Source organism: Acartia tonsa, chromosome 6 (assembly GCF_053477335.1).
Source record: "Acartia tonsa isolate MP-2025a chromosome 6, ASM5347733v1, whole genome shotgun sequence".
Taxonomy (NCBI): Eukaryota; Metazoa; Arthropoda; class Copepoda; order Calanoida; family Acartiidae; genus Acartia; species Acartia tonsa.
In genome coordinates this window covers 41,102,517-41,129,846 of record NC_137265.1, presented here as the reverse complement: position 1 = coordinate 41,129,846, position 27,330 = coordinate 41,102,517, and the positions used below count along the sequence as shown (strand labels likewise).

At 30.7% G+C, this 27,330-nt stretch overlaps 1 protein-coding gene across 7 annotated transcripts in view; it reads right to left on the bottom strand.

Moving 5' to 3' along the window:
- Positions 1–27,330, bottom strand: part of CadN (neural cadherin) — a 69,815-nt gene that overhangs the window by 16,782 nt on the left and 25,703 nt on the right. For 6 of the 7 annotated variants that reach the window (XM_080164886.1, XM_080164885.1, XM_080164889.1 and 3 more), the window contains 15 exons: positions 26,807–26,876; positions 24,647–24,720; positions 23,448–23,536; positions 15,532–15,611; positions 14,513–14,576; positions 13,565–13,680; positions 7,700–7,864; positions 5,418–5,555; positions 5,027–5,086; positions 4,441–4,527; positions 3,069–3,515; positions 2,594–2,724; positions 1,984–2,180; positions 1,434–1,743; positions 129–220 (listed from right to left, as the gene is read on the bottom strand). In XM_080164886.1, the coding sequence (XP_080021012.1) occupies positions 129–220; positions 1,434–1,743; positions 1,984–2,180; positions 2,594–2,724; positions 3,069–3,515; positions 4,441–4,527; positions 5,027–5,086; positions 5,418–5,555; positions 7,700–7,864; positions 13,565–13,680; positions 14,513–14,576; positions 15,532–15,611; positions 23,448–23,536; positions 24,647–24,720; positions 26,807–26,876 (2,120 nt within the window). Of the gene's footprint in view, positions 1–128; positions 221–1,433; positions 1,744–1,983; positions 2,181–2,593; positions 2,725–3,068; positions 3,516–4,440; positions 4,528–5,026; positions 5,087–5,417; positions 5,556–6,910; positions 7,007–7,421; positions 7,488–7,699; positions 7,865–13,564; positions 13,681–14,512; positions 14,577–15,531; positions 15,612–23,447; positions 23,537–24,646; positions 24,721–26,806; positions 26,877–27,330 lie in introns of all 7 variants that reach the window. The other variant, XM_080164888.1, reaches the window with a different exon arrangement.

The window sequence follows — 27,330 nt, the reverse complement described above, 5'->3', positions numbered from 1 at the left end:
CTTTAGCAAAATATCTATAAAAGAAACTGCTGAACTGTTCAAATCGCCCCTTTTGAGAAAGCTTTAGATATATTGTTACTATAATTTCTTTATTAAAATTCTTTGTAAATTCTAAAAAAATTACTCACTTGAATCATGTTCAACTTTGAAGGAGGCTCTGATGACATCAGCTGCATTGGCGTCCATTCGGAAGATGAATGACGGACCATTACCACGGGACCTTAAATAGAATTACATTAATAACAATATAGGGATCTTAAGGAACAAGATTAATAATTGGTGAAAATAACCAACGCAGTTATGATAAACATAATTACCCTTTTATAATCAAAAGGTTTGGAGACAGCCAGTTAGTACAAACCAATCAAGATTTTGCAAAAGTACCCAAAGTTTTTAGCAAAAATGTTAAAAACTTTGGGTAAATTACATGTATGTGAGACAAAAAGCAGCATTAGTGTATAAAAGTAAATACAGTTTCCACATAACATAATAATTCATTTTATTTGTAAACAAGGGCAATAATGTCCAAATGTATTTCTCAATGCTGTGTTTAAATTATAAAGTTTTAAAATAGAATATTCTTTTCTGCTCTATTTGTATATGAGACTCCATTAAAAAAACTATAAATTGTATCTGTGCTACATTTTTTCATATAAGTCACATTTAATAGTTGTAAAATATATAAATACATATATTTCTAGTTTCTGCGATGACAAACAAATTCAGTGTTCTATTTTGTATGGTGCATATTCTGCACAAATAGGTTTTCTCGAATTATATAAATATTTCTAAAATGATTTGTTTAAAAAAAGTACAAGACCTAATCATTAATTTTAGGTGTTAATTGCCCTTTACTTTTAAAACATGCGTACAATCTTGTAGTACTGGGTATTTGGTACCATTATTGCAGCTTAGCTACATGTGAAATAATTTACATTCCATTTACGTAAAATGTAAAATGTTTCACAAATGACCATTTTTACATCAAGTACATTTATGTAACTTGGTTTCCTCCATTCATGTATAGCTTTTTGAGTTTTAATATCCCACTAACAACTGAACCATTGTGTGTTTCATAAAGGATTTACATAGGTTCCAGAAAGGTTTTAGGCTATTTCATTTTGAAATAAAAGCCCCTCCCCCTATCGCTCTATATGCTAGGGTTCGTATCATTCTATTCTCCTGTCTGACTTTGGTCTGTCTTTTAGGGTATGTTTTTTAAAATAAAATATAATAGTGATATTTTCTACTGTCATAAAATTATCTAAAGCGAGACATAAAATAAGATATTTATCTAACGTAAGCTTAACCCGAGGAGGGATTTGACATGATGATATACTTATTGCTCTATTCTATATAGTAGTTGTATGTATGTGTATCGAGTAATTATATGTGGGAACATTTCTTATCCCCCTCAAAAATATTGTACTCACCGATCATCATCATCCGTAGCCAGAACTTCAACAACCTTCCTGGGGGCACTGTGCTCAGGTAACACAGGTCTATAATCCTTCAGAAATCTCGGAGCATTGTCATTGATATCATCAACCGTTACAGTCAACGTGGCGGTGGCAGTTTTAGGTGGATCACCGTCGTCAATCGCCAATATTTTGACTTGATGAGTCGGCTGCTGTTCCCGGTCAAGTGCCCGCTGAATCGTTACCGTTCCGTCCTCACTGATGGCAAATTGTCGGCGGCGGTCAGATGCGCGGTCTATTTCATATCTAACTTTGCTCAAACCTCCTAAAATAAAATTGACGTTAAATCGAAAATTTGTAATATATATAGTTTTCTTTTGAATATGTAATTGTATGATAATGCTATTTTAAAAGGCAAATGTTATTTCTATAAAGAAAAATAAAGCAAAAAGTAAAAAATGCCGATGTAATTCAATAGGCTAATCTATTTTTGTATATATTTTAGATATAAGTATACTAATATTGAGATGAATATACCTAATCTATTTAGGCTAAATACTATTACCTTTATCTGGATCTGTAGCGCGGAACCTCTCCAGAGCCTTGCCAATAGGAGCATCCTCTGTCACATTAGTCTCAATATTGGATCTCTGGAAGACAGGTTTGTTGTCGTTGATATCCCGGAGCTTGACGACCACCCAGGAGTAGGCCACGTGATACTTGTCGTGGTCAGTGTCCTCGCCCTTGTCGTTCACTTGAATCCTAGACAAATATAATTATGTAGCAGGTACCTTAAGGGATAAGACAATGAACATTGAACAATAAATTGAATTATACCCCCGATTATGGTAAATAAAATTACTCCTTCTGTGGATTAAAGTTTTTATGTAAAAGTTTGGACACTGCTAATTTGAAACAGCCCGAAGTTTTAAAGCCATGGAAGCTTTTGGTACTTTTGTAATTTACTTTCCAATGTTGTCCCCTCCCCAGAAAGTGTCTATAATGCATTATGTAAAAGAAAAAGGATGGCTGTTTGTATTTAACTCAAGAGTTCACTAGCTGCTGGACCGATATGGTTTTCCTTTGCAGTTAAGCTTCTCATAGATCAAGAGAAGGTTTTATTACCCTAACAAGAAAAATCTCCCTTGGCAAAAAAAAAGATAAAACATATTTACCTGAATCTAAATCCTTGTCTCTGGAGAGTATCTTCATAATCTAGTTGTTGCACAACTTTTAGAGATCCTGTGCCGTCATTGTTTCTAACCATCGTGAATTTGTCTGCCCCAAAACCGCTGGACTCAATAACCTAAAATTTAGTTTGGGGGTTTTAAATCTGAAGAAAAACTCTTAAAATAAAATCTTATGCTATTTCAGTTAGTTTTTCCCAATAATAATTACTTTTTTTACGTTTACATGATTTTTTTTCTTCAAAATTTATGTGAAAACAAACAGTAGTTTTGTATCTAATCCTGTTATATAAAGTAGGAATTTTATATATTATCTGTTGCGAAGGATCTCCCTAACCGCTGAACCGATTCCTTTACAGTTATGCTTCTTAAATATTCAGGAAAGGTTTATAACTATTCCTTCAGTGTGCCCCTAGAGGACTTTAGGGGAGCATCTGCTAGTTTATTATAAAACAAATTTTACCTTGTAATGAAACTTATTGCTCTCATCCTCATCATGCACCGTTACCGTTAAAATCGGCGCGTCCGGCAACAAGTTTCCGTCCGTCTCGTCCACCTCCGTAATCCACTCCTGCTTCGTGAAACTCGGCGGCATGTCGTTGATATCCTTGACGCGTATAGACGCCGTTCCCGTGCCCTTCAACCCGCCGCCGTCCATCGCCACCACTTGTATGGAATAGTCCGGCGTTTTTTCACGGTCAAGACAACAAACCGCCGTTTTGATGACACCAGTCTCCTCTTCTATCTCAAATATAGGCGTGCCGGTAAGTTCGTCGATAACGTTCTTCTCGATGGAGTAGCGAAGCTTTGCATTGGTGCCCTCGTTCAGGTCATCGTAATCGGTAGCGGTCATGGTCATTACCATCATGCCCGCTGTACCGTTCTCGGTCACGTTCCCCGAATATACACCCTAAAATTATGAATAATGCAGATTTTAAACTAAAGATAAACTGTGTTTGAATTTTTAGTAGCACATATACTCTATAATATTTCTATTTAAGTTTAAATAGATTAACAATGTATTTAAAGTATGGCTATGCATAATATCTTTGATGTTATAATATGATAATTAACATAATTTTTTCAAAAGAATAATTATTATCATGATAAAAAGTTGTAAGAGAAAAATGCATCCTTGAGAAAAATAAGAAATGTTGTTCACAGCGAAATAAAAGTAGAAGTGTAAAGACCAATTTTCAATATATCTTATTTACCAAGAATATTTTTAAAAGTAATTTTAAAATGCTTCGCTGATGCCGTAATAGATATTTGCCTATCGCCTCGTATTATAAACAGCTTTTCACGAATATAAAATGTATAATTATAAGATTAAAACTAGCTTTGTTAGCCCCGAGATGCCGAAGGCACGGGGTATCAAAACTGGCTTTAATATGATGATTGTAGGTAAAATTCTATGGACATAATAAGATACATAATTTTTCAGTATGGCTTAGAACCGGTTCTAATCCAGCGGATATTAATCGGTTTCAAAGCCATACTGAGAGGATATTACTGTGTGATATCTTTCTTTGATCAGTTTGTAAAAACTTGTAAACCTCTTTGAACTTTATCCACAAAGTTTCCCTTTCAAGGACAAAGTAAGTGAAACGTGAAAAAAAACTTGCCCCAAGGGGAGGTCTATATTTAGAAACTTGATTAAAATAAGGGGCTAATCTTGGCAAGATTGGCAATATATATCTTAAGCAAGTATTAAGTTTCAGAAGATAAATAGGTAATTTATTAAAACACTTTGACAGAGGTACGGACAGACGGAATACATACATTTTTATAGAGTAGCTGCGATACTAGAAAATATAACTTTTGAAAACTCTTACCGACGGAAACAGCGGTGCATTATCGTTGATATCCTTGAGGTTGACTTGAACATCTGCATAACCGACCAAACCATCCCCTCCTTCGTCCTAAAATATTTCAGTTTACTTTTTAAAAAAATAGTTTTATATAAATAAACTAAGCTTAGCAGCTGCGCATAACCATTTATGTGCATCAAAATTTATTGAGCGAACAGATTGTTATCCTATTTTGTTCAGTAGTAAGTTTTTAATCTGTAGCGAAGGATCTCGCAAATCGCTGAACCAATATGGTTCTCCTGTACAGTAAAGCTTTTTATAGGTTAAGGGAAGGTTTTCAACTAATTGGGGGATGGTATCTCCACCCTCCCAAAAAATGCACTCCCTTCAAAAAGTCTTTTTCTTTAATTAAAAATAGGGGTGTGGACTTCCCGCCTTCCCAACTTAAAGGCCCCTAGAGGCTTCTTGGGGGCGTAGTGGCTAATATTGTAAAAAGATTTTGCAGGTGACTGACCCCAGCTGCCGAGCCCACATAATTATTTAGCAGCAAGAAATGACTGCTGATTAATTAAATCTTCAAACTATTTTGTGTTTGTATCAATGACAATACCTGAGCAAATACAGTAAATCTCCATTGAGGCCGTCCGTTAGGCTCATCACGGTCCAACGGCTAAAAAACAATACATTAATAATTTGAATATTTGAGATAATTTAAAAATTAATATATTCTATAAAAAGGACAATTTTGTCTATACCAACAATAATTAAATAACAGGATTCTAATTTTAGAAGTATATCTTGGAAGAAACATTAACAAGTGATGAAATAGGGTATTTTTCTCTTGATGATAGTACAATTAAGAAAATATAGGTTAAAAACTTCAATGAATATTTGTTTAACATGTAATTTGTATAGGGGACTGTAAGACAAGCCAATGTTCGTACAGACCCTGGCTTTATTTTAGCTTCGCATCTATCAAACATAAAATAAATTATTCATACCTTTAAAACATAGAGCTCTCCAGAGGTTTTATTGATATCAAACTTGGATTGGTCCGGCCTATCAGGATCAATACCCTGTCCAGTTAAAAAGTAAACAATATTCTCTTGTCTATCTTTATCTCCATCCGTTGCTTTCACCTAAATATGAAGATCAATAAGTTTTCATTGTAATTTCAAGTAGAAATAAAATTGTTTAAAGCTATTGATAATGAAATTGGACAATTTTGTCATAAAAAAAGAGCAAAGATATTTTTTAGAAAAAGAAGATAAAATAAGAAAAAAAAGTATGAAAATAATATCAATTGAGGATTTTAAAAAATGTTTCTTTAACTGACATGAGACAGTATAGGAATTGCAAAATAATAGTTTAAATATTTAAAGGTTTATATAAAGAAAAAAAGTAAACAAACACAAATAAACATGCTTTAAAGTGATACTTAAGCTATGAAAAGAACAAAATGAAAACATAAACAACTAAACTTTGGCAAAATGCAAGCTTAATATACATACAAAGTGCAAACTTCAAAATTTAATTCATAAGTTTAGGACAAGATATAAGCATAGTAATATATCAATACATCCTCTAAAAATAATCAATACCAAAAAAATTTAAAAGAATTAGAAGAAAATCATTTTAAAAGTCTATTTCATCTTTTAATGATAACTAAAAGCTACCCCTCAAAGATAAGTAAAAAGTGGGTTTGGTTTGATATAACAGACGTATTTTATTACTTTTAAAGTATATATGATGTTTATATAATGTGCAATGTTTGTCAGGGATCTAAAGGGATAAGACAATGGCCGATACATTGGTTTACATCCCTATTGATGATTTACAAAATTACCCCTTCTGTAGTTTACAATTTGTGGTTAAACATTTGGACACTCAACTAAATGAACCAACCAATTAAACATGAAAAGTGCCCAAGATTGTAAGTAAAGCCATCGAATAAGAAATTGTTATTAAAAGACTTTGGGGACAAGTGTAATAAACAGCCCAATGTCCCCTCCATTCCTGAATGTTTGTATATAAACAAATATTGGATGCTATCAAAACTTAATAGTCCCATAAACCTTGGAAAAATTACTCTACAAGAATCAACAATATATTTTCATAAAAAAAATATATTTATTTACAGGGAAAATTTTGAAAATAAAAGTAAAGTACCCTTTTTTCATAAATTCTTAAAGGTAAAGCAACAATATTTTTAAAAAGGGAATAGTAGAGCTTTAGCAAAATTCCGTAAAGCTGTGAGTGAGATTCCAGTCAAATGCGCTTATCGGGTCAAACTGTTCAAATCTGCGTTTAATTATACTATGTGTTTGGTCAACATTAAAAACAGTTAGACTTAATAAGCGCGTTTGACTGGAAGCTTGCTTACAATTTCACGGATTATTGTGTAAGCTTCTAATCCCTTTGATTTTCCAATACTCTACCTACTTTCAAATGTTTTACAAAGCCCTAAACCCTGCGGGAATTCCTTTCAAATTACCTTTAGAATAGGCTGAATAATATGTGTAGTTTCTTCATAAATAGTGGCTGTATAAGTGGAGCTTTCAAATTCAGGGGGAAGGTCATTAACATCCCTTCACACACAATAATATTAGGAATGGTTTCACAAATTAAATTTTATATCAATTGTAACACAATTATAAACTCTAGGCACTTCAAAAACAGCAAAAAACTTTTATTTTGGTTTGAAAAGGATTCTGCGGCTCCAATGGTTTAATGTTTTATGGACTCTCATGCTATTAAAAATTCAAAGATGATAAAAAAATGAGCCATTTTTGAAAATTTATCAATAATAGTAACATTTTGTTTAAAACAAATGAAGAAATCTAACTATTTGAATAACTGTATGCTAATAACTTCCATAATTAACATTTTTTTAAAATCTCAATCAAATTTACTTTAAACTATAAAAATAAAACAAAACATAAAGCTGGTTTAATAATTTTACTGATTTAAAATGTAGAATATTTGTTGTTGTTAAAACCATTCCTAATATTAATGAAAACTTGTGTATAGTTTTCATGTAAACCATCAGACGCTACTAACTCTAACTCAAACTAAAACAAAACAAAAAAACATGCATAAAACGAAACAAAACATAACAAAATAAAACAAAACAAAAATAATAAGAACTTAAAACCTAAAATAAAACAAAAAAACAGCACAACCTAAAGCTACAAAAAAATGAAAATATAATGCACATACAGAACCCTTTTTCTAAAAAGGGATTATAATCACAGACAGGGTGGATGGGTGCAGTTTCAGTAACCTTTAAAATTTCTTTGGGTAAATTTCTGTCATCCTCTTCAGTAATCTGTGTCTCATATGTTGGTCTGTCAAAGACTGGAGGGTTGTCATTCACATCTTTGACATGAATGACAACTTTTGTGTAGTTTTCATTCAAGTTGTCAGAAGCAACCAACCGCAGCTCATACTGGATAACAAGAATTATTAAGAAAAGAAAATTATTTACATAGATCAATGCCTGAAAAATATTAGGTTCAACTTGATTAAAAAATTACACATGGGCAAGAACAAGCAAATTGTATATAAAAAAGTTTTAACCTCCAATTCTTATTCAAAATATTGTGCTTTTTCCTTGTTAATAACACTTATAACATGTACCAAAAGACACAAAATACGCAAAATATTTGACTATTGATTATTTTTGGCTGTAAAATTTACTGCAAATACATTTTAAGGTACAAAATACATGTCCCTTAAAAGAATTTCATTAATGTGACAAAGTAAAAAAAAATCATAAATCTTGAATATGTATTTACTTTGTAGATAAAGAAAAATTAGTAATAAGTACAATATATTATAAAAAGATTATTATTAATAAACTTTTGCAGGTATAATCTATTTATAAACGTATCATGTATGTAAGTATTAAAGTACACATATACAAATAATAAATGTGTGAGAAGATTTTTTAGTAGTTTAGCTACCATAAACTAACTATTGGCCTGGTTTGTATGTTTGATTGGATGTAGTAGTAAGGAAAATTTCTTACATCCATATCTTAATTTTCATTACTTATATATGGATGTTGCCAATCTTGTAAATCATCTAAATACACTCTTCCAAATGCGGAAAGAAATTGTGCGCAAAAATTTCTTATTTGAAAAGGTTCATGAACAAGGAAAAATTAAATATCCACTTAGTAGTCAACCTTTGCACGATGGAAAAGTCAATTTAGTAGTGCCGAGTTTTTGTTTGTTTAATACCATCAACATCTCTGCAGAGAGAGCTTGCCTTCAGTTGTCACAAAAATCCAGCAATTGTGCAAAATATAATTGAAAAAAATAGTAGTTCTAATTTAAACATATAGATGATTTATAAACTATTTTTTTAACAAAGACAATTTGATTAAATGTAAGCTATATTCACTAAGGTAATAATTGAAATATTTAAGAGGGATGCTTATTTTCCATTCATTTAAAAAAAATATTTCAGACCATTGTGAATATACTCTAAACTCTGAGTTTTATTTGCTAGTTTGTGAAACTTGCCTTATTGTTTTATTTCTCTTTATTTCCTCTTATTTAGGATATTTCATCAACAAATGTCAACTAGGAAAACAGCAGGGATATTTCACCTGAAGAAATACCTTTTTTCACTCCCATTTTACATATTCTAGTACTCTATGATACAAAAATAAAAGTTGTTATGAAGAAAAGTCAAAACATTTTTTCATTTCACATTCCACCACATTCATTTATGAGTATTGTAGCAACTCTATTATTAGGATATGTCCAAACCTCCGTCAGTATATCCATTTGTCACTCCTAGAAGTACTTCAGCTTACAATGTTTCAAGACTTTTTATATAATTTTACTACATTTTCTACTTTTACCTATTCTAAAAATAACAGTTTACTGTTCTATTTTTACACAAGCTATAACTTCCACTAATGCTATGATACTTATGAACAAAATTGTCCTTGTATCTTTTTTCAAAAGACTCTCAAATCAAAAGAGTTTGTGTTTGTGTATATTGAAAATAAAATGAACTGTGTGAAGAAATTGTAAATAAAGTGGGTCTGTATAATAAAGACTTCAACATTTTCTGGGCTACAGGGATTTAACAATGAACAAGAGAATTATCTTCCCCCAGTTAATATCTAAAACATCATAGTAGAGGGTATAATTTTTAGGTAAAGATAAGAACATAAATAACTCTCAATCTGCTATTTTCATCTCCCTCCCTTGATATTTCTACCCAATTCCAAATTTTTATATTTCATGAATTTACATTAGAGCTACAATCTTAGTATTTAAGAAATCATGGATATTTATTTCAATTAAAATGTTTTACTATTTTAAATAGTACAAAGAATGATAATTTAATTCTAGTGTGTATATTTTAACAAATGAAGACATTCTTTATAATTTTGGCCATATTCTAAAATGAAATCTTATCTTCCAACAAAGAGAAAAGAATAGAAAATATTATAATTAAATAAAAACATGTTTATGATGAAACTGCTCTAAAACCAGTTTTAGATGTGGGTTACCCATTTGTTACATTGTAATTTGACAATAAACAATAAAATTATTATGCCAAACTTTTGAGAGATTTATAATAATTCGTTTTTGTAGATTTTTCCACAATCAAAATAGATAGGTTTACTCAATAGATAGTCTCCATTCTTGGCCTACATATTCTTTGTTATTCAGTAAAAAGATAAATGTTTCAATTTCCTTGGCGTGAATTCTTTTAAAGGTAAAAGTAGTTTCATTCTGGAATACCAAATAGGTTCAATTTCTAGGTTAAGATTAGGATAAGATTTTTTTTTAAATCTAAAAAAAGGTTTTTAATAGCTCAACCACTCTATATAACTAGATTATGTCTACCTCAAGTGATAGAATTTAGCATCAACGAAGTGTTTAGTCATAGAATTTACAAAATAGGTCATAAGAATCTTTTTATTCTTGTCATTGACAAAGATGTCATTGAATCAAAAGTAGAGCAATGTCTTGGCCTTTAAAATACAGCTCATATGAAAGTAAAAATGGGATTAACTTGAGAAAATAATAATAATTCTGTTTCCTTTCCAATGCAAAATATCTGCCAAAAATTTGCATAAACATTTATGTATTCGTAAAGAATGTAAGTGTGCCACACTATCAAATGCTTTTGTGATATCAAATAAATGCAACCACCAAATATTTTATCATCACACTCCCTTTCAAGTTTAAGAATCTAATAAGCTTCCGTCATTGTGCGTGTATTTTGGTCTGTGTTTGCCTTTAGCACACAAAGATATTTTAGTTTATTTTGGGAGCTTCATTTTCCTTTGTGATTTTTTATTTACATTTAAATACATCACGTACTTGTTTTGCCTTCAACATTTCCGCCAGGCATTAAGGAAATTCATAGGCATAGTATTTTTTTCTGCCTTTAATCTCTTCTTTGTCTGTCTGTACTGAAGAAACTTGCAAACTGCTAAACTGATAGGGTTTTCCTTTACAGTGTAGAAGGAAATGTCCCTCTTTTATTTTTATACTTTTTCTTTATGAGACTAAAATAATATGGGGAGTTTCGAATTTAACCCCCTATCACCTCAATTTCCCAAAGGCTAGTATTAATATTAGCTGCTCTATTTATTTATAATTTTTCATGTTCAAATTTTGTGTAAGTTAAAAGCAATTTGGATTAAAAATTGTAACAAATTCTGGCGTAAAATTTAGTTTATGTTGACATAAATGTGTATTATGGCTTATAACAACAAGGATAGCAAAATTAATAGTTGGAAAGTGTTATGTATATTGTATAACTCCCAAAATTATTACTTTGATTTCTTATACCTTTTTTAAAAACAAAATAAATTGTATTTATAGGCAAGCTACTCATTTTGTAACAGTCGCATGCAGAAAAGGGGTGTGGGTAATCTAAAATAACACTCATTTCTATAATACACCCCCTAAAGCTCACACCCTATAAGTATTAGTGGGATGTAACCCCTGGCAAAATCCTGTGCACGCCACTGTTTAGATTTTTTTTTCAGCAATGTAAACAAAAAGTAATAAAATTTACAAATGACTATTTTAATATTTATTTGGTTTAAAAACTGAAAACTTACAATACAGATTTGAGTACAATTTATTTGGATTTTTAAGGTTATAGGTAGTTTAATACTCAGTTAGGTTTTTTTAAAATTGAAATGCACTGAAATATACAAAAGACTAGAATAGCAATTTCTAGCAATAGACCAGAGCTGACAAAAATGTTAGTAGACTTTCAAAAACTAATTAGAGCAAATTAAGGGCATATATTTTAACACTTTAGATACAGGCCATATCTTATATGATATATTCCCCCTCCCCGCTCTAAATAATCAAAAACCAGCCCAGAACCAATAAAAATCTTCTCTGAAAATGGTTGAACGATCGGACCAGATCCATTAATACATAAAGTCATCCTATTACTTAATTTTTGAATACAAGGGCACATACATATATAATATAGTGAAAATATTAAAATCATTAAGGTGTAATAGACCTTAATTTCAAATTAGGCATAACATTTTAAGCCATACCCAATGGAAAATTTTTAAATAAATTTCTTTTGATTAATACACATAAATTTAAATTAAAAATCACTTTGACATTGAATACAACAAGATTATCTTATAAAACAAGGATGACAACATCCATAAAAGCGAAGCACTGAAACGGTAGGACAAACGGACATTAACACTTGTATAGTATCAGAACTGAATAATCAGAATATAAATGTATAAGAGTAGAAGCAAAATTGTAAATAATAATTGATACAGAATAATGTTTATGGACATACTTACATTTTCATGACTTGATTATAGAGTTGCTTCGCTTACAATATTGTACTTTGTTGTCCCAGGAATCAGTATACCAAAAATCAGATCAATCTGATTATTATATCACATAAAAATTAGTTGCTAAAAAAGTAAAAAAATCAACATGTTTAAAATGGACGTACGGACATTCTGGTAATGATTATAGAGTTGTTACGCTTTCTAAATCGTACCTAACTACTACAGGAATCACCATGCAAAGTTTGAAATCAATAGGACAATTCTAACATGCCTAAATTAACGAAAAAAGCTATCCATTACGGACGGACGGACAGACAGACCATAATTATAGAAAAGCTTCGCTTTAAAAAAAAACTATTTAGCCTCTCTAAGCTACTGTAATCAATTTAATTTCTCAACTGTAAACAGTGAAGAAGAATATATAGAAATAGAGAGGGCAAGTTCACGTATTGGTAATAGCAAAAAGAAACTTTTGTGATGGCAAACTTATGTTAAGTGTTGAAAGTTTTGCAGATCTTTGCCTGCAACTAGTTGCGTGCACAGGGTTTAGCTAGGGGGTGTGCTAAAGGGGTGTGACTTCTTTTGACACCGCCCTTGGCATTTCCAGGGGTGTATTAGGATCGAAAAATGTAGACCCTTATCATAATGCTTGAAGGGGGATGTATCCACCCCCTCTATTTTGGCATGGAGGTGGTTACACCCCACCCCCTCTGCACGCCCCTGCCTTTAACATTACAACTTTAAAATGTATTGTATAAGATCAACAAATAGAAGGTCTTGCTGTACAGTTTATCTAACATTTTAGTTATGGAGCTACTTTATAATTTAGTCCGTCGGCCCGTCATTAAGCTTTGCTTATGGGAAAATGTAAGTTTCTCTGTTGCTTTTAAAGATAGACGGCTAAATTTTTGTGTGAAGATTGTTTATACAACTGAGCATCTAATCTAAAATTTACTTGGCCTGTTGGTCTGACAGTCATGCTACAAATATATAACTTTGGCTAACCTAAATTTTTTGGTGCTCCTCTACTTATTAATTTTGTCATACTTGTTTTGTAGTATTAATTCTTATTAATTTTTATATATTCATTTAAAACACATATAATCATAATAAAATGATATTCTTATTAATACAAAAATATAATAATACATATACAAATACAAAATATATTCAGTCTACAAAATTAATAGATATTTTCATATGATATAATATAAGTTAGGTATCTAGTTATTATAGTATGAAATGCAATGAAATGAAATCTTTATATGTAGTCGATCAATCGGTCAGTCTAGAGTGCTTCAAAGTCAACTAAGTAATGAAATAAGAACTTACCCGCCGTCTCTGTTCATAGTCCAAAGGTCCCGCCACGTAGATAGCTCCGGTCATGTTCTTAACGGCAAAAGCACCACCAAAGTTACCCCGCGTAATTTCATAACGGATTCTTGAAGCTGAATAAAAGAAATCGTTAAATCTGTATAAAAATTGTTATAGATACCGTCTTATTAAAAAGAAAATAGAAATAAGACGTTTGGTTTAATTTTTACCGAAAGAACATATTTTTGATTCAATATCATACAGGAAGAGAGAAGACAATGGGCAGTTTATTACATTAGTACCCAAAGCTTTAAAATAATGTTTTCTTATTCGTTGACTTAACAACTTTGGGGACTATTATTGCATTTGGTTTGTAATTCAAAGCAGGGGTAATTGTGGATATCATCATTGGATATGTACATCAAATTATCGTTCATTGTGCTATCCCTGTAGATTCCTGCATGTCATACCATTTTATAACAACATTTAAAGTCTGCAAGTCTAACCTTCTAAAACTATTTCACTCAATTTATGATTTTTTAATTAGATTTAACATTTCTTTATTCTAGACATGACAATCATTTTCAGGATAATGCAAAATTTAAAGATTATTATATCTTAAAATTTTACAAAATTTATGCGAGAGAGAATACGAGAATACAATGAAAAAGTCTAAAAAATAGTATAATGTTAAAATTAAAAGGATCTCTATCTGTCTGAACTGAAGGATCTTGCTTACCACTGAATAGATGTGGTTATCATCTACAGTGTAGCTACTCAAAGGCCCTGGGCAGGTTTATACCTATTTTGGGGGAGAATTTTTTTGCTTATTTTTTTCCCGTTAAAACTAAATTTAATGTAGGGGAGGGGGAGACTTCCCCTTACCATCTCAAGTGCCCCTAGAGGCCTCTATGGGGCATAGCCGAAAGTGTGTACATAAAGGAGCTAAGGTACTCAATAACTTACATTCATCTTTATCATTGGCTGTAACAGTAAGGACAGTATGCTGGATATCTTCGTTCTCGTCCACCTAAAGTGTTAATACAATCTGTTAATTATGATCCACTGAAAGAAAAATCAAAATAATTTAACATGGAAAAGAAAATTCGATTGAAATTATAGAAATCGTTAAAATATTATTAATGTACCTTTGACTTTACCAAAGCAGTTGACTTACAAGAATCCTATATACTAATACTATTCTTTTAATTTTTCTGTAAGTAATAAGTCTAATAAGATCCCGGAAATGGCTTCATTTTTAAGGAAGTCTACAATAATCTTCTTTAAGTTTGGAGATTTTGGGTGAGATTGGGGGGATTTGGCCCCGAGACATAAATATACTGTTTGGCTACTAGTTATTGAAGTGAAACCCCCAATAACTATGGAGAGGTCACTAGTCTCTTTAAAAGCAATATAGCAAGAACACATTTCTATACATGAAATTATTTTTAATGCATTATTAACCAACCATGTACTAAAAACTTTTTCAATTACTGTAAAAGTTTTTTTTTACTTTCTATTAATTAAACACAAGAAAGCTTTCCCGGAAATGTTAAAATCACATCTTGGATGACATTAACAGAAAAGGAACAGGGATGGTAACTTCTATTGAAGCGAAGATCAACTGATTCTATTAATTTAAACAAGCTTAGACATGCTTTAAATTTGATTGAAATAATGGTCAAAATTCAACATGCTTAATATTAACATTGTTCTTATATAGAACTAAAAGGGTGTTTGTTTGTCTGTCTGTAACGAAGATGTAGCCTCTCAAAGGTCCTGGGAAGGTTTATAACTATTTTAGGAGAGGGTGCCACTACCCTTACGAGATATCGCCCCTATAAATGGAAAAAATCTCCAAAAAAATTTTACTTTTTCTCTTTGAAACTAAAATTCAAAATTTTAAAAAAGGCCTCCTAAAGGGGCGTAGCTGCATGTTCTTTAATAACCAAAAATTTGATAGTAACCCAAAAACAAAATATTACCTCTGCTTCATAAAGTTGTTTATCAAAGTATGGAGGGTTGTCGTTCTTGTCAGCAATTCCAATACGGATGAACTTCGACACTGAAATAAATGAATTAAAGTAAGTAAAAGTTAGTTTTTATCATTATATCTGTATCATACACGTTTAAGGGGGGGGGGGTAAAGTGGTGTTTACTACCCTCAGCCTTTGTAACCCCTCCTTTTGACCCCTTAAAATTTAGATTTTTAACCCCTAATATTACGCACCTCAAAATTAAAGCTTAAACGTTCCTGTGCTATGTGATAACAATAATCTTTATTTAGTCTATGTAATGCATATATTACTTTTATTATAGAATATTTATCAATAAACATCCTATTTTCTTTGATAAGTAGATTATTATTATTGTTTACAAATAAATATTTCCTTTTTGCCTGCATTCATTCAAATAAGTACACAGCTTTTCCTTTAAAAATGACAATTACGGTCAGGGAGGGACTGTAAATTAAACTGGTACTTAAAGTTTTATAAACACGTTTGTTACTTCAAAAATTTTGGGTACTTTTATTGAATTTAGGTTGGTCGGATCCAAACTAGCAGTATCCAATCTTTACTGTTTAGGTAATATTTGGATTTAAAATCTTTTATTTAATTTTAGTAGTAGTAGGTTAACAAATCTTTTTTTTTAAATTACAAACCCGGGTATATATTTACAAAATATGTGCTTTAAAATTTGATGTAGAATATACGTTGATATTATGACAGGTGAAAAATTGTAGTCAATCTAGGTTGATATTTCCCTAGTCATATATTGGTCAGTTCTTTTATCCAGTAGAGGGTAGGGGGGGTTAGGAAAAGAGGGGGAATGGGGGGACTCGATATTTTAGCCAACTACAAGTTTCCTTTCACACAGTACATGATAATATGGTGAAAGATCCAGGTAAAAATAATTCCATTACTGTGAAAAAATAACCCCTCAAATAAAAAATGAACACCTGACTGTGACTTAAAATTTTTATTAAACATTGAATTATACATTTCTCAGTTCTGTATGCAGTTTTGCCTCAAAATACAAGAACAGTAAATTTTAAATATAAATCTTTCTGTGCGCAAAATTGAAATTTTCTTGTTCAGATTTCAACAAAAAGCTAAACATTTTATTTATTTAACATAATACCAATGGATTTCTTATTACTTGGATCTTACACCAGGTTATCATTTAATCTAATGAATGGAAACACGTAGCTGGCTAAAATAGCGATACCCCCATCCACCACCTTTACCCTATCCCATCCCCTCTACTAGATGAACGAACTGGCCAATAATGATGTCAATGTTGCAACCTACATTGACAACAATCTTTCCCCTGTCAAAATATCCACGTATTTTCTATATCCATTATTATACCAATACATTAGATTCCTATTTCTGTAAATTTTATAGTAAATTTCTGCTGTTTATGGTAGTAATGATTTTTAAACTACTAGCGACTAAGCCCATAGCATCTAAACGCTATGGATTCGATGGGTGAAGGACTGAAAAATTCCCGTGACACCTTAAAGAGCCATTAAATAAAGAATTCATCCGTTTTATTGGTTAGAGATATATTTACGGATAGACCTTCTACTTTATATAACAAAATAAAAATTTAGGTTTCTTACTTTTACAATTTTTTTTTGTCTTTGCATATGTTTATAGTTTATATAGTTGATTTTTTTAGCTTAAATTTAATTTTTTACTAATAAAGAGTTTGACTTATGAGAATCAATTTTGCCTATTACTTTCTACTTATTAAAAATGTTTGGAGTCATAAGCATATTTTTTTAGAACTACATTATGAATGAAATTTTTTGAACCAATAATTCCAATCTTATTAATCATCAATGGCCTTCGGTTCCCTAGACTAATAAAACTGGTTTAATTTAAAATTTTAATTTTAATATCCTCGGAAAACTGTCTATAACACGATGCAATTATTCTATTAAAACTTTACCAGCTGTATGGTTGAAATTGTCCGAAGGTAACAGAAAGGGAATAATTAAACTTCCCGCCATTTTAAATAAATTTCTTCACTTCATATTTTTTTCAATCACTTCATTAACTGATTCATTTTATTTGCTTATTTGCCCGGTGTAAATATATCTAAAACTATTATATTACTATGTTCACTTAAAAGCATAATTATATTTTTTCAATGAAAAAACACACTTACAACGTTAATCAAGTAAAATAGTTTATTCATAAACAAAAATATTTAAGAATACCAATATGAGGTACAGCGATCAGGAAATAACTAATTTTTCTGCCATTTTTACACAAAAGTTCCTTTTAAATTTTGATGCTTTTCTATTGAGCACTAACCCCCCCCCCCCTCTTTTTCTATAGTAAATTGAAAATAAGAGGTAAGACTAGTTTCTTTTCCCTATCCTTATCCCCTGTGGTGAGACCTCAACCCTGCAGCGACTATATCTGCTGTGCACTAACCTTTTGGGGCTACTTAGCAATCAAAATAACCTAACCTAACCTGAGCCACAGTAACCAACAAACAAACAAAAAACTACCCGCTATAGTCTGCTGATGTAAGGAATATATCATGTGTTTTTAATAAGCTAAAAGATAAAATATTTCCTGCAATTTCCCTATCCTTCCTCAAAGTTTCTAAAGACAAACATAGAATGTGTTTTGATGATATCACAGAGACAAACTTTGTTGCACTAATACTCAATGTATTCTAAAGAGTATTTCTTCTCTTCATACACATACACATACACACACACACACACACACACACACACACTCACCCACTCACTCACACATTGAAAAACACATATAGACGCACATACCCATAAACCTCAGTACTCCCGCCTCTTTTTCTATTCTTTTATATTTATACTGAAGGTTATTTGATTATTTTCTTTTTTAAATAAATATATTTCTTTGATCTAATTTTTTCTATTAGAGTAGTCTCAAACCTTACCATGAGCCATTTAATAGTTATTTCTCGCATCGTATTATAAACGGCTTTCCGCGGATATAGAATGTACTATTATAAGATTAAAACCAGTTTTTAGCCCCGAGGTGCCGAAGGCACGGGCTAAAAAACTGGTTCATATCTTATGATTGTACATTTTTATATTCGTAGAAAGCTGGATATAATACGATGCTAGACATAGTTTTTTCGTATGGATGAGAACCGGTTCCTATCGACCGGATTCGAATGAATACGAGAAAAGATATTTAAGAAAACATAGGAGAACACAAAATTAGGGAGGGAGGGGACTTTGAACTTTAAATTATACTGGACCCCAAAGTTAAATAAACAATTTCTCTCATTAGTAAGCTAAAAATGTTGGGCACGTTTATAAAATCTTGATTGAGCTGCACAAACCAACAGTTCCAAAACTTGTCCCCAAATAATTTCAATGGTAGAAAAAGTAACTTTGATAATAATATCTAAGGGTTTATTCTAAAATGTTTTCTTTTAATTTGCTTTTGCATAAGCATTCAGTTTCATAAAAGTTTTATATGAAATAAAACCTGATATTTTAAAAGATTTAATTTTAAAACATTTTATTATTTCTCAAGTTTCCAAGATCTGACATATTTTTGGCGCAACACAAAATGTTTCTTTGTTATAAATTTTAAACATAAAATTCGACCCCCCCCCAAAAAAAAAAAAAAAAAAAAAAATTGTAGAATCGGGAGAAAACTTCGATTGGTGTGATGGGTGTCTTAAAAAAGTAGTAATCAACTTAGGAGAAATATTTTGCATTTTGACTTTAAGTGTTCAAAACCCAGCAAAAAAAGTTTTTTGCCAATTTCTGACAAAAGTGTAGACAAAATATATAAATAATATGTTCTTTTGTGCCTAATTTTTCATTCTTAACATAATTCTCTATCAGAAAATGTTTAAAGGGGCCCAAACGGATTAGAGTAGAAAATGAAAGCAAAATGAACTTGGACAAAAAGGTTCATGCTAAATTTTAAAAGGGTTACAAACGTAAAATTAGTATAGTATTTCTTACTTCATATAAAATAAAACATTTTCATGAATTTAATTTGAAAATCACCACAAATAATGCATAAAATATGTTATTTTCTGGGCTCGGCAATATGGGCCTACGACTATAAAATTAAGAGAAATCGATGCTTTATATTTAAAGGGTTTGCTGCCGAGCCCTAGTTATTTTAACACAGAGGCCCATCATTTTTTAAAATGATGTAATATTTCTTGAAGTTTTTTTATAATTTGAACACAAACTATGTAAATATGCTTTTTATATTTTATCTTTAGAAACAGAGTTTTATAAAATAAAGTTTTTGTGATGCATATTTTGTGGAACTGTCTTTTCTTATAACAAGTTGGTTCCATCCTATGAGGGTAACATATTGTGTTAAAACATACAGAATATCTAATCCTTAACCCTTTCTAGCATTCCCTAAAGGCCTAAAGTAATAGGATGTCTTTGTGTATATCTAAATTATCTTTAAACATTTAGGATTTGTTTCTTTTTGTTCAGAAAACTTCTAGCGTTTAAGATACAATAAAAATACAGTTTCTTGCAAATATGAAAATTTTATGTAACTATTCCGAACAATGTAGGGTTAATTTTTTCTGCACCTTGTAAAACCATGCAAATAAATGCAGGGACTAGGGACTGTTATTTAATTTATAATCACAGTATCTTATCACTGCAATTCTGTAATGTTTATAATATGATATGACTAAGTTTAATTGTTCAAGAAATCAACTTCTTCGAATTCAGTCAGTGAGCAATATTCTAAAAAGTCCACAAGAGCCGACAAAAAAAAAACATTGCTGAGATATTTATATGAAGTACAAACGTTGGAAGGCAAAAAGGTAACAATTCGATATCAAGCATAATTTTCTTCCCAGGGCTCGTTAATTTAATTCACTCATATATTAATATACTAAAGTTGGCTCCATATAACTATATCGCTATTGGCTAGTTTTCTATAAGTACATATCTATTTATCTATTTCTTAATAAATCAATTTTCCTTCCCCGCCATTACTATCTAAAAGAAAGAAGTAAATATTTATTAATTTAAATGATTTTAAAAAAAAAATTTCAATTATATTTTTTCACATTACCATCACCAAAGGGTTAATATGATTGAAATTTTAGTTTTAATATTTTAACACAAAGGAAGTGTCGCCACAATCGAATTCTTTTAAAATACAGTTTTCTTAGATTTACTCTATTATGAACGTATATTTTTTATTTATGAAAAAAGGATTAAATACTTCAAGGTAATTCAAATATCTACATGAAGTGAAAAACTTAATTCATTCCATAAACAAATAGAATAAAGGTCTTATCGCTTTGGTCAATGAGAGTTTAATGAGGATTATTGGAGCACTATGAGTTTTAAACACTTTACCATTGGAAGACTCGAGCTCATTTATAGACGTTTATTTCCTATATAGATCTGTCATGGATCTTGATGCAATAAAGCAGGCCGTTTTGTAAATGTTAAAAATTGGAAGATTTCATTAAATAAAAGTAATCGCAAATATACTTAGTAAATAAATAATATCTTTTATTGTGTTACTTTTGTGGGGTGACTTGAACTACACACTTTGAAATTTTTGTCTTTTATAAAATCATTCCCTTATCCAACATTTATATATAATATGTGTTCTGGGAAATATATTCATGGATCTAAAGGGATAAGATAATGGACGATTAACTTATGTACATCCCCAATAATGATAAACAAAATTACCCCTTATGTCGATAAAAATCATTGAAACAAAAGTTTGAAAACTGTAAGTTCCAACCAACTATTAAGATCTGATAAAAGTAGGCAAAGTTTTTAAGCTTCTAAAGCCTATATAATTTACAGTTTAATATCCCTTACGATGCTGTGAGTATTGGTGCAAAAAATATGACGTAACAAAAAAAATTAGCCAATGAGAGGCCACTATAAATTTTACCATTGGTCAATAACGGCCTCTCATTGGCTAATTTTTTTGTTACGTCATATTTTTTGCACCAATACTCACAGCATCATCCCTTACTCCCCGAGGAAGGATATTCATAATTTTGCATCAGATTAATCTTATATATGGCACCAGAATACGCAATCATAGTACAACTATTTAATCGGTCCACTGGTTAAACATATTGTACGCAAAGTCCTTCATTAAACTCAACAATTTTCATTAATGATTTTTGGCTACACTTAGTCTACAAGAAAAATATAAACCATATCCTATTATATGGAGTAGCAAGGTTTTTTCTGTTTAAAGATTAAACTTCTGGACTTAATAAATTTTCCTTTTAAAGGAAGCTTTACAGGGGTTCCTGGATTTTTTAAAGCTATTTATTTGCAGATTAAGCCGTTGAAAAGGATTTAGATTATTTTCTACCCATTCCGGCCACAGTAAAAGTGTCTGACTATGACGTAAGAAAAAAATAACAATTAACCAATGAGAAGCCAGTATTCACAATGGTAAAATATATAGCGGCCTCTCATTGGTTAGCTGTTAATTTTTTCTGACGTCATAGTCAGACACTTTTACTGTGGCCCCCATTCCTATCCCCTTAGAATACAGATACCCTAAATGCAACGCAAGGGGCGCAACCGTTAGTATTCAATTGACTAAGTAAAATATGTGATTCAATAAAAAAAAACTATTCTGTTTTATACCCTTAAAGGGCGAATATAGGTTTGATATAATATGAGCTTATTTCAAAAGTGCCATTATATAGATTATAAATAACTTAAGGATATTGACATATCTAATTGTATAAGTCTGTTTATAGCTTAAAACCTTTCTAACTCAAGATAATATTATGTAATAAGTGTGGTTCCCTAAGAACCCAATTACCCTAGCATCACACAAGGCTTCGTAGCAAGGTTGAATTAAAAAGCTTTCGTAAAGGATAGTCGTAATAACGTGGAAACTAATTAATCAGGGGTAAATATACCCATCTTCTACCTTAATACAAATTATATAAAGTAAAATATTTAAAAGTTTAAAAAAACATCAAATAATGTAAAAAGTAAAAAAAAAATAATTGATAAAATTTTCTTGGAGGAAGAATGATTTCAAATCCCTGTTTTTTTAAGGTTCGTGTGTGTGTGTGTGTTAAAATTGCGTACATCAGGGTTTTTATATTTTCCAGAATTAACCAATGATCTTTGTACAGAAAATAAACTTTAAGACGTATTATTTACCCTAGTCAAAACTTTTACGCAAATTATTTCTACGCTTTTAAAAAATTGAATTAAAGAGTATATAATCTAAAATAATAAACATTTAAATTATCTTTTAAGGTGCGTGCCATTGTAATAGTCAATCAAACTTAAGCAAAATAGTCAAAAAAAAGTCTTGTAAAGGGCTAAAATAAACCGTTTGTCGTCAATCTCATTTATCATGTGTTCAATTGAAACAGAAAATTGCAAAATCTACTTAAGGATTTTTTTGAATTTTTAAATTTGGCATAGATATTCTAAAAGTATGAAATGGCACCTTTCATATAAGCTCATATCATATCAAACCTATATTCGCCCTTTAAAAATCATTTTTTCATGTGAATAATGCAAAAAAGCTACGCGTTTGACATTGAGAGATTGATTTCTATGAAATATAATTTGATAGTTAGAAAGTTCATAAACTTAAGATTATACTAGGAAACTATCATACAAAGTTTAAGATCACAATAGTAATTTATCGTATCTTATTATAGACAGTTTTCTTCGGAGAGTAAAATTGAATTCCAGTTTTGTTGACTCCAAGATAAAGTAACATTAAACAGACAACCAATCCTTAGATTGCAACTATACATGGTAATACGTTGTTGTTATCTAAAGGCCAAGGCATCACCCCTACTTTTCTAAAAAGTGTCACGTGCCTGTCATAGCAGCAGTAGGTGCCAACAATCATATACCAAAAAATATGGTTACCTGAGTTAGGTTGACCTCCAGAGTTGGGTCGGGCAGATGGGGCTCCGTCCCTCGCCTCAACCTCCAATGCATATGCTCCCTTCGTTTCTCTAAATAATTCAACAATATTAAGAAAGATAAAAGTATGGATTTTAAAGGAAGATTGATTGATTTTGCAGCTGAAGTAACTCTATTCTTCTAAATTTTTCACCCTGAAGTTCCTTATATAATTTAAAAAAACATTTAGCCTAAGTATCCCGAATGACATCATATTAGAAAATTCCAATATCAAGATACAGGGGCGTCCAAGCTTTTTATTTTGGGGGGGGTAAAAAATTTTTTGGGGGGGGGTAATTCGTGTTTGGGGGGGGTAAAATGGCGCGCGAAGCGCGCCGCAAATTTTTTAAAAATTTAATTACCCCCCCTGAAATCTGTTGGCAGGGGTAAATTTAGTTTCCCCCCCCCCAAAATTTACCCCCGGGGTAAAATTTTTTGGGGGGGTAATTTAAATTTTATTAAATATATAGTATTAAAAATGCGCGCGAAGCGCGCAAAAATTTTTTTTATTAGAGATTTTTTATTTTGGGGGGGGGTATTTACCCCCCCAAAATTGTTTGGGGGGGGGGGTAAATACCCCCTCCTAAATGGTTGGAAGTGCCTACGGCACCCCCAGGGTAGGGATAAATTTTGAATGGGGGGGGGTAAAATGAAAAAAAAATTGGGGGTTTTTATAGGCACTATGAAGAGCATCTTCGCCATTTAAAATTCCCTTTAACACTTAAAAAATTATTAGCAAAAGGGTTGGAATAAAAAAAGTTAAGCTGCCATATAATTGAACCTGTTTCTATAAATAAAGAATACCCTTCTTTTAACCCTTCAGTCCATAACGTTAGATTTTTTTACTTATGTTTTTTCACCACAAAAAAAAATTATACTTCTAAATAAACTGGTATAAAAAGGTGAAACAAGTCTAAATGTAAAAATATCCTTTCAAACCGCGTCCAAACAAGAAAAAGAATTAAATTTAAAATTGTTTGCAGAGATAAAGGTTTAAAGAATAATCAAAGAAATTATAAATATAAGAAAAGGCATTGATATAAAAAAAGGTTTGTCAGCAAAAACGTTAAAGTCAAAAAAGTATTTCTTTAGTTTCAATATCTCTTCCCAAACAAAATAAATGAAAAAAATTATTCTCTAAACCTTTATCTGCTAGTACTAACCTGTCAAAAACAGCCTTGGTAAAAACTTCTCCAGTTTGAGAATTAATTTCAAAGAAATCCTTCCCCTCATTTCTGTTATGGTTAGACAAACAGTCAGTTTTTAATATAATCCTCTTTTATATTTGTGCAATTTCTATCCAGCGATTGCCTCACTTAAAATTGACCAATATGTACTTTGATTGAAATGTATTATAAACCATTTCAGTCGCGTGACATTTATAGTAAAAGGTGATGTAATCCCTAATAAACAGAAACAACTTTTTATCACACGCAATTTAGAATTCAGACAGAAGTCGTATTATCAAAGAGGTAAGACAATGGCAGATAAATTGATGTACACCTCAAACCGACCCTTCAGTATAGCTTAAAAACAATGGAGAATTTTTTATTGTTTTACAACACAATCAAGATTTGATAACAGTATCCAAAGTTTGTAAGACAATGAATAAAAGAATATATTGATGAAACGTTGAGAACCAGAATATTATACAGTCAAAAGTCCCCTCCCTCCATGTGTAAACAAGAGTTAATCTGAACTTTATAACCTTTAATCTTACAATTCTAAATTTAAAGGCTTTCATCCCATATTTAATGTCTAACTGCAAAAGTATAAATTGTACATTATTGTAAATCATTTATGTGATAGCATCATACAAAATAGTCAAACCAACAAACGTACACACACACAAACACACTTTGGAATAAATTCTTTTATAGTAATGTAAAGATGTATATTTTATATTTAGCAGGGAAGGGACAATTGAAGATTAATATACACCCTCAATGTTTTATAATGTCAAAAGGAAGAATTATGTATAGTGAAAATTGTATTAAATGTATGCCTTTGTCCCTGATATTTATAATGAAATTTATGATACACTATTTCTAAAATAAGTTAGCTTTGATAAAAAAAAAATATTTAAATTTTGCTTTTCTTATTTTTACTCAAACATTTTATGTTGCACTTTTGTATTATATTCTATAGGTCAAAATGATTTGTGTTAATTTTACACAAGTAAAATTTTTATGTTTTGTAGCTGAACAACTATTTTTTATGCAACGTATAAGGCCTAATGAGTTTTAATAGAATTGGTAAAATTTTTAACAAGGACGATGGGACAATGGGCTGTTTAATACACTAGTCCCCAAAGTTTTATAGTTACGTTTTCTTATTGGTTGGCTTCACAGCTTGGGGGACATTAAGTGAATTTTGATTGGTTTGCTCATTTATTGGAGATGTACATAAAAAAATCGGCCAATGGCTTATCCCTTTATAATCCTGGGTCTTTAGGCACTTTAACATTGCTTGTAATACTTTTGACAACTAAAAATCTTGATAACATATAAGTAAAGTTGTTGTGTGTTAATAAAAAGCCAGACACACATGATCATTTTATCTTGGAAAAATATTTCCGTTTAATCCAAAATAAAACGAAATGTTTCAACGCAAAAAAAAATAAAATGCTTAATAATATTTTTTTCAAATTATAAAGAGCTTCCACCCTTTTATCCGCGAAAAGCTGTCTGAAAAACGATATTATCTAATCAAGCGGATTTTTATCGGTTTCGAACCCATTCGGGAAAAAATATTTCATTCCACTAGAAAAAAGCTAAATAAGTTTGCTTACAAAAAGCAATAAATATAATTAAATTAACTATTACCTTTATTATAATTTTAAATGACTTATAAAAATGGTTAGTATTTTAACTTAAAAACAAAATATGATTATCTTTTTTACTCCATTGTAAAATAGCACATGTTATACATATATGTGTACAGGATTCAAATACCATTTTATTGGAAGCTATTTATAAATATGTGTTTATACCTTTGCTACATTTACTTTATTTTCTTACTTCTTTTTTTAAAGTTTAAACTTTTCTATAATTAGGATCGGTCCGTCCGTCTTTTCGTGTAACGGTTAGCTCTGTTAATTTAGACATGTTAGAATTGTCCTATCGATTTCAAATTTTGCATGATGATTCCTATAACAGTTTAGATAGCGCAGAAACTCTATAATTGTTAACAGAACGTCCGCACTTCCATTTTTTTAGACAATATTCACTTGTCCTACCATTTCAGAGCTTCTCTTTTATTGATGTTGTCATCCTTGTTATTATAAAAAAGAGGATTATTTAGTTAAAGACTGTTAGTTTCCTAGGGCTATCCACAATATAGTAGTAGACGTGGTTGTTTGGGTAGGTACCATCCTTGTCTATAGCGTTCACTCTGAAAATAAAAGATTTTAATCAAAACTTAACAGTCTTATTTTCTTTTGTTATGAAAGATATTATCACATTTGGGTAGGTACGTGTTTAGGGAAAATAAAATAACTTCATGTTATCTAGCGATGGACAGGCAGACATAATGCTAAATAAACAGTGTGCATGCTTTTAAAAATACCTAAACCCACATTGCTAGAAAAAAAATGTAAAATCCAATGTTGCATAAAATGTGTAAGGCAATGTTGGCAGGGATTTAAAAGGATATGACAATGAAAGATAGATTAAAATACATCAAGATCAATAAAAGTCCCCAAAGTTTATCATATAATAAATAAGGGGATGAGTGTATAAAACGTTTAGGACCAGTTTAATTTACGGTCCAATTTCCTCTCCCTCCCTGAGTATTAGTAAGCCACTGCATTAGATTTGGTTTTATAAATTGTAGCACAAATATATGC